Source organism: Salvia splendens, chromosome 8 (assembly GCF_004379255.2).
Source record: "Salvia splendens isolate huo1 chromosome 8, SspV2, whole genome shotgun sequence".
NCBI classification, from domain to species: domain Eukaryota; kingdom Viridiplantae; phylum Streptophyta; class Magnoliopsida; order Lamiales; family Lamiaceae; genus Salvia; species Salvia splendens.
Genome location: NC_056039.1, coordinates 25,165,543 through 25,178,228, shown reverse-complemented (window position 1 = coordinate 25,178,228; position 12,686 = coordinate 25,165,543). Strand labels below are relative to the sequence as shown.

Below are 12,686 nucleotides of genomic sequence, written 5' to 3'. Positions count from 1 at the left end.
GGGTTTAGAAGAAGGGATTTATATTGGCTGCAGGAATTCAATAGGAATTATAATAAATGGCTATATTAAAAGTGGCCCAATTGAATAAGGATAAAACAAATATATAAATTTTAGTACATTGATTAAATTGTGGTGTTTTATTATTTTAGTACTTTGGTGTTATTCCAAGTACATTGTAAACGAACGCCCAAAATTTCCCATCGACGACTCTCACGTTAATCTCGTCGACAACTTACACCACACAATTAACCAACAATAATTCAAGCATTCACTATTTTCATTCACAACCAATCGAAACAAACACGGTATTTTATTCAAGGTCTATCACTCGCTCGTTCTTAAGTCAAAAATCATAGTTTAAAAGATAGAGAAAAAAGAAGAAAAAAAACGGGTATTACAATCTACCCACCTTCACAAAAATTTCGTCCCGAAATTTGCTTAGATCATTCAAACAATTCTGGGTACTTCTCCCTCATCTTGTCTTCCAATTCCCACGTAGCTTCCTCAACACCGTGATTCCTCCATCGAACCTTCACCGAGGCAATAGACTTGTTTCTCAACTGTTGCACTTTCCTATCCAGAATGGCTTCAGGCTTCTCTTCGTAACTCAAATTCGGATTCACGATCATCATCTCCTCTTGATGAATTATGTGGTTAGGGTCGAACACATACTTTCTCAATTGTGACACATGGAAAACATTGTGTACTCTCCCAAAGCTTGGTGGTAGCGCCAATCTATACGCTACGGTACCCACTCTGTCAAGAATCTCATAAGGTCCAATAAATCGTGGTCTTAACTTACCTTTCACACCAAACCGAGTTATTCCTTTTGACGGGGCTACCTTCAGAAAAACTTTATCTCCTGCCTCAAATTAGAGATCGGTTCGTCGAACATCAGCATATGATTTCTGTCTATCCTGAGCTTCCTTGATCCTCTCACGAATTTGTCGAACAATCTCAATCATTTCTTCCACCGAGTCTGGTCCAAGAACTCTTCTCTCACCCGCTTCATCCCAGTAAAGTGGTGATCTACACTTCTTCCCATACAATGCCTCATATGGGGCCATGTTAATAGTCGCCTGATAGCTATTGTTGTAAGCGAACTCTATTAGTGGCAACACTTCCTCCCAACCTACTCCTCGATCTAGCACTACGGCTCTCAACATGTCCTCCAAAGTCTGTATCGTCCTCTCTGATTGCCCATCAGTCTGCGGGTGGAATGCAGTGCTGAAATTTAACTTAGTGCCTAACTCTCGTTGTAGGCTCATCCAAAATCTAGGGGTAAACTTCGCATCACGATCACATGTAATAGTCACTGGTACTCCATGTAAGCGTATAATCTCTTTCACATACATCTTAGACAACTTATTGGCTCCATAGGTATCGCGAATCGGTACAAAGTGAGCAGATTTTGTGAGACGATCAATAATCACCAAAATAACAGTGTTTCCTCGTTGGGATCTCGGTAATCCCGTCACGAAATCCATTGCAATGTGCTCCCATTTCCACTCCGGTATCTCAAGTGGTTGTAGTCTCCCATAAGGTCGTTGATGTAGAGCTTTCACTTGCTGACATGCTAGACACCTCTCCACAATGCCGCTACATGCTTTTTCATGCCATTCCACCAAAACTGTCTCTTCATATCTCGATACATCTTGGTACTCCCCGGGTGCGCAGTATACGGTGTTTCGTGTGCTTCCCTCATGATTTCATTTCTAAGCTCTTCGTCTCTAGGCACGCACAACCTGCCCTTGAATGTGATGGCATTATCCGCCTCCTCGTGAAAATTTTCTTGCTCCCCTATCCTCACTTCCGAATGGATTTTCTCAAGTAAAGTATTCCACGATACTAGCCCTTAGGTCGGGTTCCATTACCAAGGTGGCAACCCTTCCTTCTACTGTCTCGGGTGCTCTCACTACCTCTAATCGCATTTTACTGAACTCTCGAATCAAGTTCTCCTCGTTCGTGAGAAAAGTGGCCAATTGAGGTTGGGACTTTCTACTTAGGGCATCAGCCACTACATTCGCCTTTCCTGGGTGGTAGTTTATACTGCAATCGTAATCCTTCACCAACTCAAGCCATCTACGCTGGCGCATGTTCAAATCCTTTTGTTCAAAGAAGTACTTGAGGCTTTTATGGTCCGTATATATCTCACATCGAACTCCATAAAGATGGTGTCTCCAAATCTTCAAAGCATGTACAACTGCTGCTAACTCCAAGTCATGCGTCGGATAGTTCAACTCATGTGGCCGCAACTGCCTTGATGCATACGCAATCACTTTCCCCTTCTGCATAAGTACACATCCGAGTCCAACTTTTGATGCATCGGTATACACCACGTAGTTAGTGTCCGGCTCTGGCATAGCGAGAATCGGTGCGGTGGTCAACTTCTCTTTTAATAACTGAAAATTGGCCTCACACTCCGGCGTCCAATTCACTTTGATACCCTTCTTTAGTTGTTGCGTCATTGGCCTCGCTATCCTAGAGAATCCCTCGATGAATCTCCGGTAATATCCCGCCAGTCCTAGGAAACTCCGAATTTCGTTAGGTGTGGTTGGTGATTTCCATTTCTGTACAACTTCTACCTTTGCGGGGTCTACTCGAATTCCATCTGCGCTCACTATGTGCCCAAGGAAATTCACTTCTTTGAGCCAAAATTCACACTTACTGAACTTGGCGTAGAGTTTCTCGGCCCTTAATGTCTCCAAGGCAGTCCTCAAATGTTCTTCATGATCCTCCTCATTCTTTGAGTAGATAAGGACATCGTCTATGAAGACTAAGACGAACTTGTCCAAGTATGGATGGAACACACGATTCATAAGGTCCATAAATACAGCCGGGGCATTTGTCAATCCGAAAGGCATCACTATAAACTCATAACGGTCGTATCTGGTTCGGAAAGCCGTCTTGGGTACATCTTCTCGTCGGACTCTCAGTTGATGGTATCCCGATCTCAAATCCATTTTCGAGAATACTCCAGCTCCACGGAGTTGATCAAACAAATCATCTATCCTCGGCAATGGATACTTGTTCTTGAGAGTCAACTTGTTCAACTCCCGATAATCTATGCACATCCTCAATGTTCCATCCTTCTTCTTCGCGAACAATACTGGTGCTCCCCACGGCGACACACTGGGTCTAATGAAACCCAAGTCTAGCAACTCCTGTAGTTGTATCTTAAGTTCTTCCAATTCCTTAGGCGCCATACGATATGGTGCCTTAGATATCGGGGCTGATCCTGGCTCCTAATCAATTTTAAACTCCAACTGTCTGTCGGGTGGTGGTCCTGGTAAGGCGTTGGGAAAAACGTCAGGAAATTCTTTCACTATTGCCACATCCTCTATGTTTCTTTCTTTCTTCTCTTCTCCATTTAGATAGACGAGATACGCTGGGCATCCCTTCCTCATCATAGTCGTCGCTTGAAGAGTAGAAATTATGGACTTCCGTCGATTCATAGAAATCCCATAAAATATAGTCGGTTCCTTTCCCGGAGTTTGAAAAGAGATCTCCCTCTCTTTACAGCGAATGGTAACATGATTCTCGGCCAACCAATCCATTCCCAAAATTTATTCTACATTCCCCATCGACATGACTTGTAATTTATGTGCAACTAGCTTAAGTTCTCCCATAATAAATTCTACATTCGAGCAAATTTGTGAAATATCTATAGTTCCTCCTACGGGTGAAGTCACACTCATTCTTTGTTCAGTTCTAATGATAGGCAGTTCTAAGGTATTCACACATTATACTGATATAAAAGAATGTGATGCACCCGTATCAAACAAAATAACAATAGGCATGTCGAGGAGCGTGCCCATACCTGCCAAGTTTCCTTGCTCTTGATTCCCTTGCTGGTTCGTAGGTTGTTTCCCTTTTAAAGCATATGCCCTTGCTTGAGTGGGAAGTCCTTGGCGACGTTGCTGCTGTTGTTGTTGTGGTGCGGGTAAGTATCCCCTCGTTTCAGCTTGTAGTGCCCGCGCTTGCGGATGGAACCCTTGATTGTTCTGTCTTGCTCCCATCCCCTTAATCTTACTCGGGCATTCTCTTGAGAAGTGACCATTTCCACCACAAGTGTAGCATTTATTGCTCTTTTCTCTGCACTCCCCAAAATGGCTCTTAAAGCACTTAGCACACTGAGGGGCTCTAGGCCGGAAGTCACCCCTCTGATAGGGAGCACTCTGCCTACCTCCGTACTGCAGTGGGTTTCTGATGGGTTGCTGCCTCTTGTTATCGTATGGAGTCCTATCTCCATCCCATTTCCTCTTATCTCTGAAATTATATTGTTGAAGTGACACTGGTGTAGTATTTGCTACTGTCATCTCCTTAGGCAACGCTTCTTCCACATCTAATGCACAAGCCAAAATCTCAGAATATGAAAGTCCTCTGCGACTTGCCACTGCTACCCTTATTTCGTGCTTGAGACCAGCACGGAACTTTTCTGCCATTTTCTCATCTGTATCCACCAACTCGGGAGCATATCGAGTCATTTCACACAGTGCACGGTCGTACTCTGTCACCGTCATATTCCCTTGCTTCAAAGTATGGAATTCAACTACCTTTGCTCGCCTATAGCTCATGGGAACGTACTTATTGTATATCTCTTCCTTGAATATCTCCCAAGTAAGCGCTTCACGACGTTCAGGGTTCATTGTTCTTAGCTTGGTATCCCACCAAAAATCTGCGGGACCCGTTAATTGAAAAGTCACACAAGCGAGGCGTTCCTTGTCGGTGCACTCCATAAAATCAAATATGCGCTCGAGGGCGCGTATCCAGGTCTCTGCCTTAGACGGCTCTCCCAGTCCATCAAACTGTGGGGGTTTTTGCCTAAAAAAGGTATCAATATATTGTTTGGGTTGAGGCGGGGGTGGTGGTGGTGGTGGAGGCGGTGGTGGTGGTGGTTGTTCTCCCTCTACATTCTGAGGGTCCACCGGGTCCTCCTCTCCACGTCCACGCCTAGGTCTACGTCCACGTCTCGGTGGCATTCTGATTCAAAATGCATAGATCAATATGGTCGCTCCAATTATTAATCACTACCTTCTCGTATCACGACTTCTCACGCAACCTTTCATATATAACGATTATAAAATACGTATAATAAAGCAAGCTACGTATGCGCATGTAACACTAACTATCATCACTCAAAATTTCATCCACACTTTCCGAACGTTTATACTCATTATTTTTCTTTTATTCTTTCGGTATTAGAGATTCACTATGGTTCGCTGTTCCACGTTCATTTAATTTGCTCGGAGGAGCAATAATTGAGTTGCTACATACAATTAGAATCGATGATGTAAAGTCTAACGTTCATCCAAAACAGTCCGCAATCACACAAGGAATTCAAAATATCATACTTCAGTATCTACGAGTCATGACTCAAATCATCACGTAAAGACCACATAATCGAGCATACACAAACAATTATCACCAGACGTCTCAACACATAACAACATTATGTTCCTCAAAATCTCAATAGGAAAAGAGCTAGCATGCTTTCATTTATAGTTCAATTATTTTCAAAAATTCCACAAGTTTCAACAACATAAATTTTTTCTCGCCAATCTAATTCCATCATGCACAACTAATCATTTCCATTCCCAGAATATTTACCACAAAATCACTTACAAAAATTTTGGTTACCTCTTTTCAGGTTGAGCGCGATGGTCGGATGTTGAGCCATTGACACTTTTTTTAAAAAAAAATTGTTTATTTAATTATTTAATTATTTTCATCTAGGGATACTAATCTAGATCAAGAAGCAAATGAGACTCTTTGGTCCAGAGCGGAAAGAAAATCGCTCTGATACCACTCTGTCACGCCCGCATTTCTAAGGATAGAAAATACGGTTGATCGCGACTAGGGGAGGATTAAAGAAGCGGGGAAGAAAGGGGAAAAACATACACATTTGACCAAAAATTTAATAACTGAATTAAATTTGAAAACGTCATAATATTATCCTAACAATAATGTCAACTCTAAGGAAATAACGAATGGACAGAAAACTATATTTTTTTGTAGCGAGTTCGACTCTGCATGACTAACCAATTCTAAAGAAAATGACTCTTGGCGGAAGCGTTCAAGACACGGAAAATGTCGAGTATGAAGACACTACAAATCCAACAATTATTAATCATGACTAAACAATCCATGAACTCTGCTCAACATCCTCCACGCCCATCACCGCTCAATCTGCACATTAAGAAAAACAATATGCAGGGCTGAGTACTTGATGCACTCAGTGGACACATGCCAAAACATAGTTTGTCAAGCCATAATCAAGTGACATTGGGGGGTTTTAATTAAAAGAACCCAAGTACACTAAAAAGCATTTCACATAAAAGTCGGTTGCGCAACCATTTTCCATCCACATCCACCATCACCATATCTGAACATACATGACAAGGAACGTGGCCACGAACCAAGTCACTAGACCGGCCAACTCCAAAGAGATAGCACACGATCTACGGGGTGTACACTAGTCCGAGCAGGGTTTGCGGCCCTACTGGGACCCGAATTCGATTAAACATACATGGCATAGCCACTTCAGATAGGTTCATTCAAAATACAAAACATGGCAAGACAAACATTTTCACCTCCTTTTCACATCAAAATATATTTAGGACATAGTCCTTATTTAAAAAGAAAGCACACCTCAACAGCTTAACTCCCCAAACACTTCCTGTTCCAACCGCAACAACGTGCACAAGTTCACCCTTTTTGAAATAATATAATATGCAACAATCAGACTTTGCAAAATAAATTAATTTAAACCATGCATGCATCCTAAGTGTGTGCTCAATTTATTCTCCCGTCATTTCTTAGAAACTATATCCTCGTATTTTATGGCTCAAAACATCACTTAAGTAATCTGTTAACAAAACTAAATTTATCCCATAACTAAGCAAAGTATAAATATTCCCAACTAGCTCATAACAAAATAATGGCCGAACAAAATTATTAAAAAACAAAATTATTAAAATTTCCCAACACTTAACTTAAGAAAACGATACTATCTTAAAATACTCTAGCTCCTCCGTAATCTTAATAGACAAAAGTAATAACTAAATAAAAGAATTTAAATATATATATACTCCCTGACTAACCCACGTATACTCCCTTCACAAACATGTGTACACACTTATTATTATATTTATAATCACATATTGGCATAAAGGAAAAAAAAAAGAACAGAAAATAGAAATGAAAGGAAACGAAAATGCTGTAACCTAATATTACTGCCAAACAACTACACGTATACATTCACTACCTCCTCTTCAATTTAAAAGCCTATAATAAAACAATCACTCTCTCTTTCTCTGCCTCCATTCACCACTGTTACTGTACTACTATCTCTCTCTAAATTCTTCAAGCTGTTCCAGCAGCCATCGCCCAAGGCTGCCAAAAATTCACTGCCGTCGCAACCTCTCCGTCGCCACCGCTGTCCGCCCGGTCAGGCGGTCAGCCCCTCCGTCGGAGCGCCGCTACTCCCAACGGTAAGCTCTCGCTCTCCCCTTTCCCCATTCTATTATTATTCAAGCTTTCCTATGATTTCTAATTATTCGATTTCAAATATTAATGGGCAGAAAAGGATTTCCAAGAACTAGAGATTAAAGGAATGAGAGGATAATTTCTAATTGCCTTAAAGATCGAGACTTTATCAAGCACAAAACATTCTGCAGATTCAAAAAAATTCAATTTGTGTACTACTATGAATGTTTGAATGTTAGTGTGCAGGGGATTTCCAAAATTAGGGACTCTACCTTTGGAAAGAAGAGAATAAATTGGGATTGCAAGGAGAATTTGGATTCACAGTCTGCTCGATTCCTCCTTTTCACTGTGACAAAACAAAATGGTGCTATGGATTTAATGTCTAGAGAGTGGTTTACGGTGAGTGAAAGTGGAAGATTATACCTTGTTGGAAGGGACGAAAACTGCACTGGAGATTTTGAAACGGCTGATAAAAGATGCAGTTGTGGGGAGAGATATATAATGCAGAGATTAGATTTGTTTGTTGGAGAGAATTTTGTGGGTGGAGATATTGATGGAAAAAACGTGGGTTTAGAAGAAGGGATTTATATTGGCTGCAGGAATTCAATAGGAATTATAATAAATGGCTATATTAAAAGTGGCCCAATTGAATAAGGATAAATGGGCTAAAAGAAAGTAAATAGACAAAAGTGATAGGCCCAAAAATATATAAATTTTAGTACATTGATTAAATTGTGGTGTTTTATTATTTTAGTACTTTGGTGTTATTCCAAGTACATTGTAAACGAACGCCCAAAATTTCCCATCGACGACTCTCACGTTAATCTCGTCGACAACTTACACCACACAATTAACCAACAATAATTCAAGCATTCACTATTTCCATTCACAACCAATCGAAACAAACACGGTATTTTATTCAAGGTCTATCACTCGCTCGTTCTTAAGTCAAAAATCATAGTTTAAAAGATAGAGAAAAAAGAAGAAAAAAAAACGGGTATTACAATTAAAATCTGAATTGTTTACCTCGGGAATCGAAGACGGGGCTGATGGTTGGTCAGTGCCACTTTGGTCTTCGTTCTGTACTACCGGACTTGACGGCCCGGCGGTGTTGCTAACTTCCTCAGGTGGACCAACGTCTGTGACAGGGCTTGGCTGTGACTCTCCCCCTGTTTCCCTTGGATGTGGCTCTCCCCCTAAATGGTAGTTTCCAATATCTGGTAGCCAATCTAGGTGGTCATCTTTTGGACTATTGTCTGAAGTCTCCCCCTGACTACTAGATTGGTCGTAGAAATATTCTCCTTCCACGAAATCACAATTCATGGTGGTGTGGATTCTACGGGTTTTTGGGTCATAGCAGCGGTATTCTTTTTGGTTTTTTCCATAGCCAAGGAAGACACATTTGAGGGCACAGGGATCAAATTTGGTACGTTCATGTTTGGGAATTTGGACAAAAACGGAGCAACCAAATACTCTTGGTTCAAGGGATAGGGATGATGGGATTTCAAAATGCTGAGAAAAGGTGTCTAAGGGAGTCTTAAAGCCAAGAATGCCGGTTGGTAGGCGATTTATGAGGTAAACGGCAGTAGCTATAGCCTCCGGCCAGAAAGACTTGGGTATTTTGGATTCAATGAGTAGAGCTCGGGTTATTTCTAGGATATAGCGGTTTTTCCTTTCGGCTACCCCATTCTGTTCTGGATTGTATGCACAAGAGGTTTGGTGGATGAGGCCTTTTTCCCTAAAAAACTCTTGCATTTTGTTGTTGACAAATTCCCCCCCGTTGTCTGATCTAAGGGTCTGGATGTTATGTTTGTATTGAGTTCGAATAAGGTTATAGAAATCTACGAACTTATCAAACACATCATGCTTATTTTTCAAAAAATAGATCCAGGTCATGCGGGAATAGTCATCAATAAAAAGCACAAAATAACGAAAACCTTGTCCCCCAGTGATAGGAGCAGGACCCCAAACATCTGAGTGTATTAAAGCAAAAGGAGTTTTGACTCTTGTATTGTTTAACTTGAAAGTATGTCTATGATTTTTGGCCAACACACAAGTATCACAATGAAAAAATTTCAAAGATCTAGCTAATTTAGGAAAAAGAAAGTGAAAATATCCTAAGGATGGGTGCCCTAACCGACGATGCCAAAGCCAAGCCTGCCTGTCTGTCTGTCGGTCCGGGAGTCAACATCATTGCAGCACTCTGTTGGGCTATCTCATCCACGTAGTACAGTCCGCTTCGCTCAGTGCCACGCCCAACTATCGTCCCCGTCTTGATATCCTGCAACACACAAAATCGAGGTTGCATTAGTAATTTACAGTTCAGTTCTTTAGTCACGTGACTAATGGACAACAACTTATGAGATAAAGACGGAACAAAAAGGCAATTAGAGAGGCAGAGGGTGGGTGAGATGTGTATGGTGCCCTCCCCCATGACTCGTGCCAGATCCCCGCTAGCAGTTTGGACATAGGTTTTTTTGGGGTGGTAATAGATACAAAGTCTGAGGCTTCGAACGAAATTGTATCGGTCGCTCCACAGTAAAAAATCCAGTATGGATCCTTTGGGCCGGAAGTGGAAGTGAAGGAGCAGGCTAAGGCATCAAATGAGTTTTGCCATGGTATGTTGGGCTGATGATCGACAAATACGGATTTTTGGGGTGTAATTTATAAGGTTTTTGCATGTGGGGGTTTAATTTGGAATTTGGTAGAAGTGTGGAGTGGTTTTGGGATAATTTTAATCGGTGGGGTTGAATTTGAAAATGTTTAGAGTTCTGGGGTGGTTTTGTTGAGATATTTCCAGGGTGGGGGTTGTTTTGTAATTGGGAAGGGTTGTGGGGTGGTTTTTGAGAGATAAGTGTATGCTGGGGTTGGGTATGGGATTTAGGAGAATTGTGGATTAAATCACAAAACGTAGCCTTCTTCCCCATTTGGCCCGTCTCCCCCAATTGGCCTTCGGGAACCCTAGTTCCTTCCGCCCTACCCGCGCCGCCACTGCCGTCGAGGCCTGCGGTTGATAAATTGTTACCTTCTGACCATGTCTTTGCTAGCGCGATAGAAGCGATTGGGGGTTTCTCCGCCGTTCTGGTCTCGCCGCCTCTGGCGTTGACTCCGTCGTTGCCGCTGCCTCCACTGCCGCCCGCCGGAATCGCGGTGTAGGTGGCTTGTTCGAGAGCAACCGCCGCTGAGGCTCGTCCGCCTCCTCTGCCTCCACCGTTTCGGCCTGTGTTCCGAGCTTGTCTCGCTCGTTTCATCTCTTCCCACCATTCCGGGAAGCCGTGAATATGAAAGCACGTCTCCCTGGTGTGTTTCTTTCCCCCACAGTGGCTGCATACTAATTTGCTCTTATCTTCATCTTTGGGATTCCTCGGTGGTTGGCTGTGTTGTGGTGTGAGGGTTCGATTCCGGTCGATTGCGGCCAGCCCCACGCCGATTCCAAGTTCTGGGTTGAGTAGCTTCTCATTTACTGATTCTCGTCTTACCATCCCGTACGCTTTCCTCGCCGTCGGGATTGGATCCATATTCAGAATCTCCCTCTTGATTTTGTTGTATCTGTGGTCGTCTAGTGCCCAGACAAATTGATACAACTTGTGCCTCTGGGTGTTTTGGTTGTATTTTTCAATGATTGTTGGGGTGTCCATCGGGTTTGGATCTCTGGTGTCGATTGATATCCAGAGGTCTTGAAGCTTCTGCCATAGATTTTCTAGTGTCATCTCGCCTTGTTTGATTGTGTACGCTTGTCTATGCAGGTCTGAAATCTGGAATTGGTCGGCGCCGCTCCCGTACGTTGTGGCTAGACTATCCCACAAGTAGAATGTCGTTTCGTATTGGGAGACCTCGTTTACGAGGCTGGCATCGACGTTGCTTATAATCCAGTTGAAGCAACAATCATCTCTTTGCTGCCATCGATTGTAGCTTGGATCCGTCGGAGGGGGAGGGTCTGTAACTCCAGCGATGTGAGATGCCAGGCCCTTCCCTCGAATCGCCCGACTCATCAGTTTGGCCCACAACGGATAATTATCTCCGTTGAGTTTCTCGGCCAGGCGTACTTCGCCTAGTGATTCAATGGATGAAGGCTGTTGGTTTTGGTTTTTCTGAGACATGCTTAGTCTCATGAACTCAGCGAATTGTTCGGCTGAGAGTGTAATTGGGGTGTTGTTCGAATCTGACATGGTTATTGTTTGTGTACTGCAGGTTTCAAAGGGTCGGGAAAGGTACTTGAGACGATGATGATATTGCTCTGAGTCTCAAGCCCGAATCGTCCCGCTCTGGTACCATCTTAACGATGGTTATCGAGAGATTTGGAAGGGCTATGCATATCGAAGTGTTTGAGGATGTTTGAAGAAGAAGATTAGCGTTTTTATTTTTTTTAGTGTATGTAATACAACAATCATTCTCCTTTTTATAGTGAGGAGTATAATGTATTTTAGGAAGTACATAAATCTATTCTAGGACAATGAATGGAATATCAATTATGTATCTCTTCCCTCTAATGCCTCATTTGATTTTGGTAATGTAATCTTCAATGATTCCTTCAATCTTTCCTTTGAGTTTTGGTAAGTTTGACAATTAGGAGGAAAGATAAGATTATATTATACTCTGCTCGTTCATGATTAAATATCTCATAGTTGATCGGCTCAGGCTTTAAGAGATTATTTGATTTTATGAAAAAAAAATGGATAGTAGAAGTTAATGTATTTTGGGTCTTACTTTTATATACTCCCCTAGTCTCACTCTAAGTGGTAGTACATTTTTTATTTGGTATATGGTTTTATTATATAGTGTTGTTTTGTGAGTTAAATGTAGAGAATAAAGTAAGAGAGAGAGAGAGAGAAAAAGTACAGAGTGATGGATTTTTTCAGAAATATGTCATTTAGAGTGGGACACTCCAAAAAAATGTGGAGGGAGTATTAGTAGTAATAAAATGTGAGTGGAATGAGTTAGGAGAATGTGAGTTCCATTTATTAAAATAGTAAAAGTGAAATGGGGCATATATTGGCAGATGAACGAAAAAAAATTACGACATTCAATGACGGACGGAGGGAGTAATATATACATGAGACAATATGATCAACAAGTCAATATGGAGATGGTTTTCAATATGTCCCCGTGGGTAGAAATGCACATCTGACTTCAACAAACAGAAACAAAAAGATCCATATCGACTTGGGTTGCTCCGATACCCTGTAGAAATAGACACT

General features: G+C 41.9%; 1 protein-coding gene across 1 annotated transcript; it reads right to left on the bottom strand.

The window, feature by feature from the left end:
* Window positions 1-3,743: 3,743 nt before the first annotated feature.
* Window positions 3,744-4,649, bottom strand: LOC121745964. Its single transcript, XM_042139911.1, has one exon. It carries the CDS (start codon window positions 4,647-4,649, stop codon window positions 3,744-3,746), a length of 906 nt encoding a protein of 301 aa, XP_041995845.1.
* Between the last annotated feature and the right edge of the window lie 8,037 nt (window positions 4,650-12,686).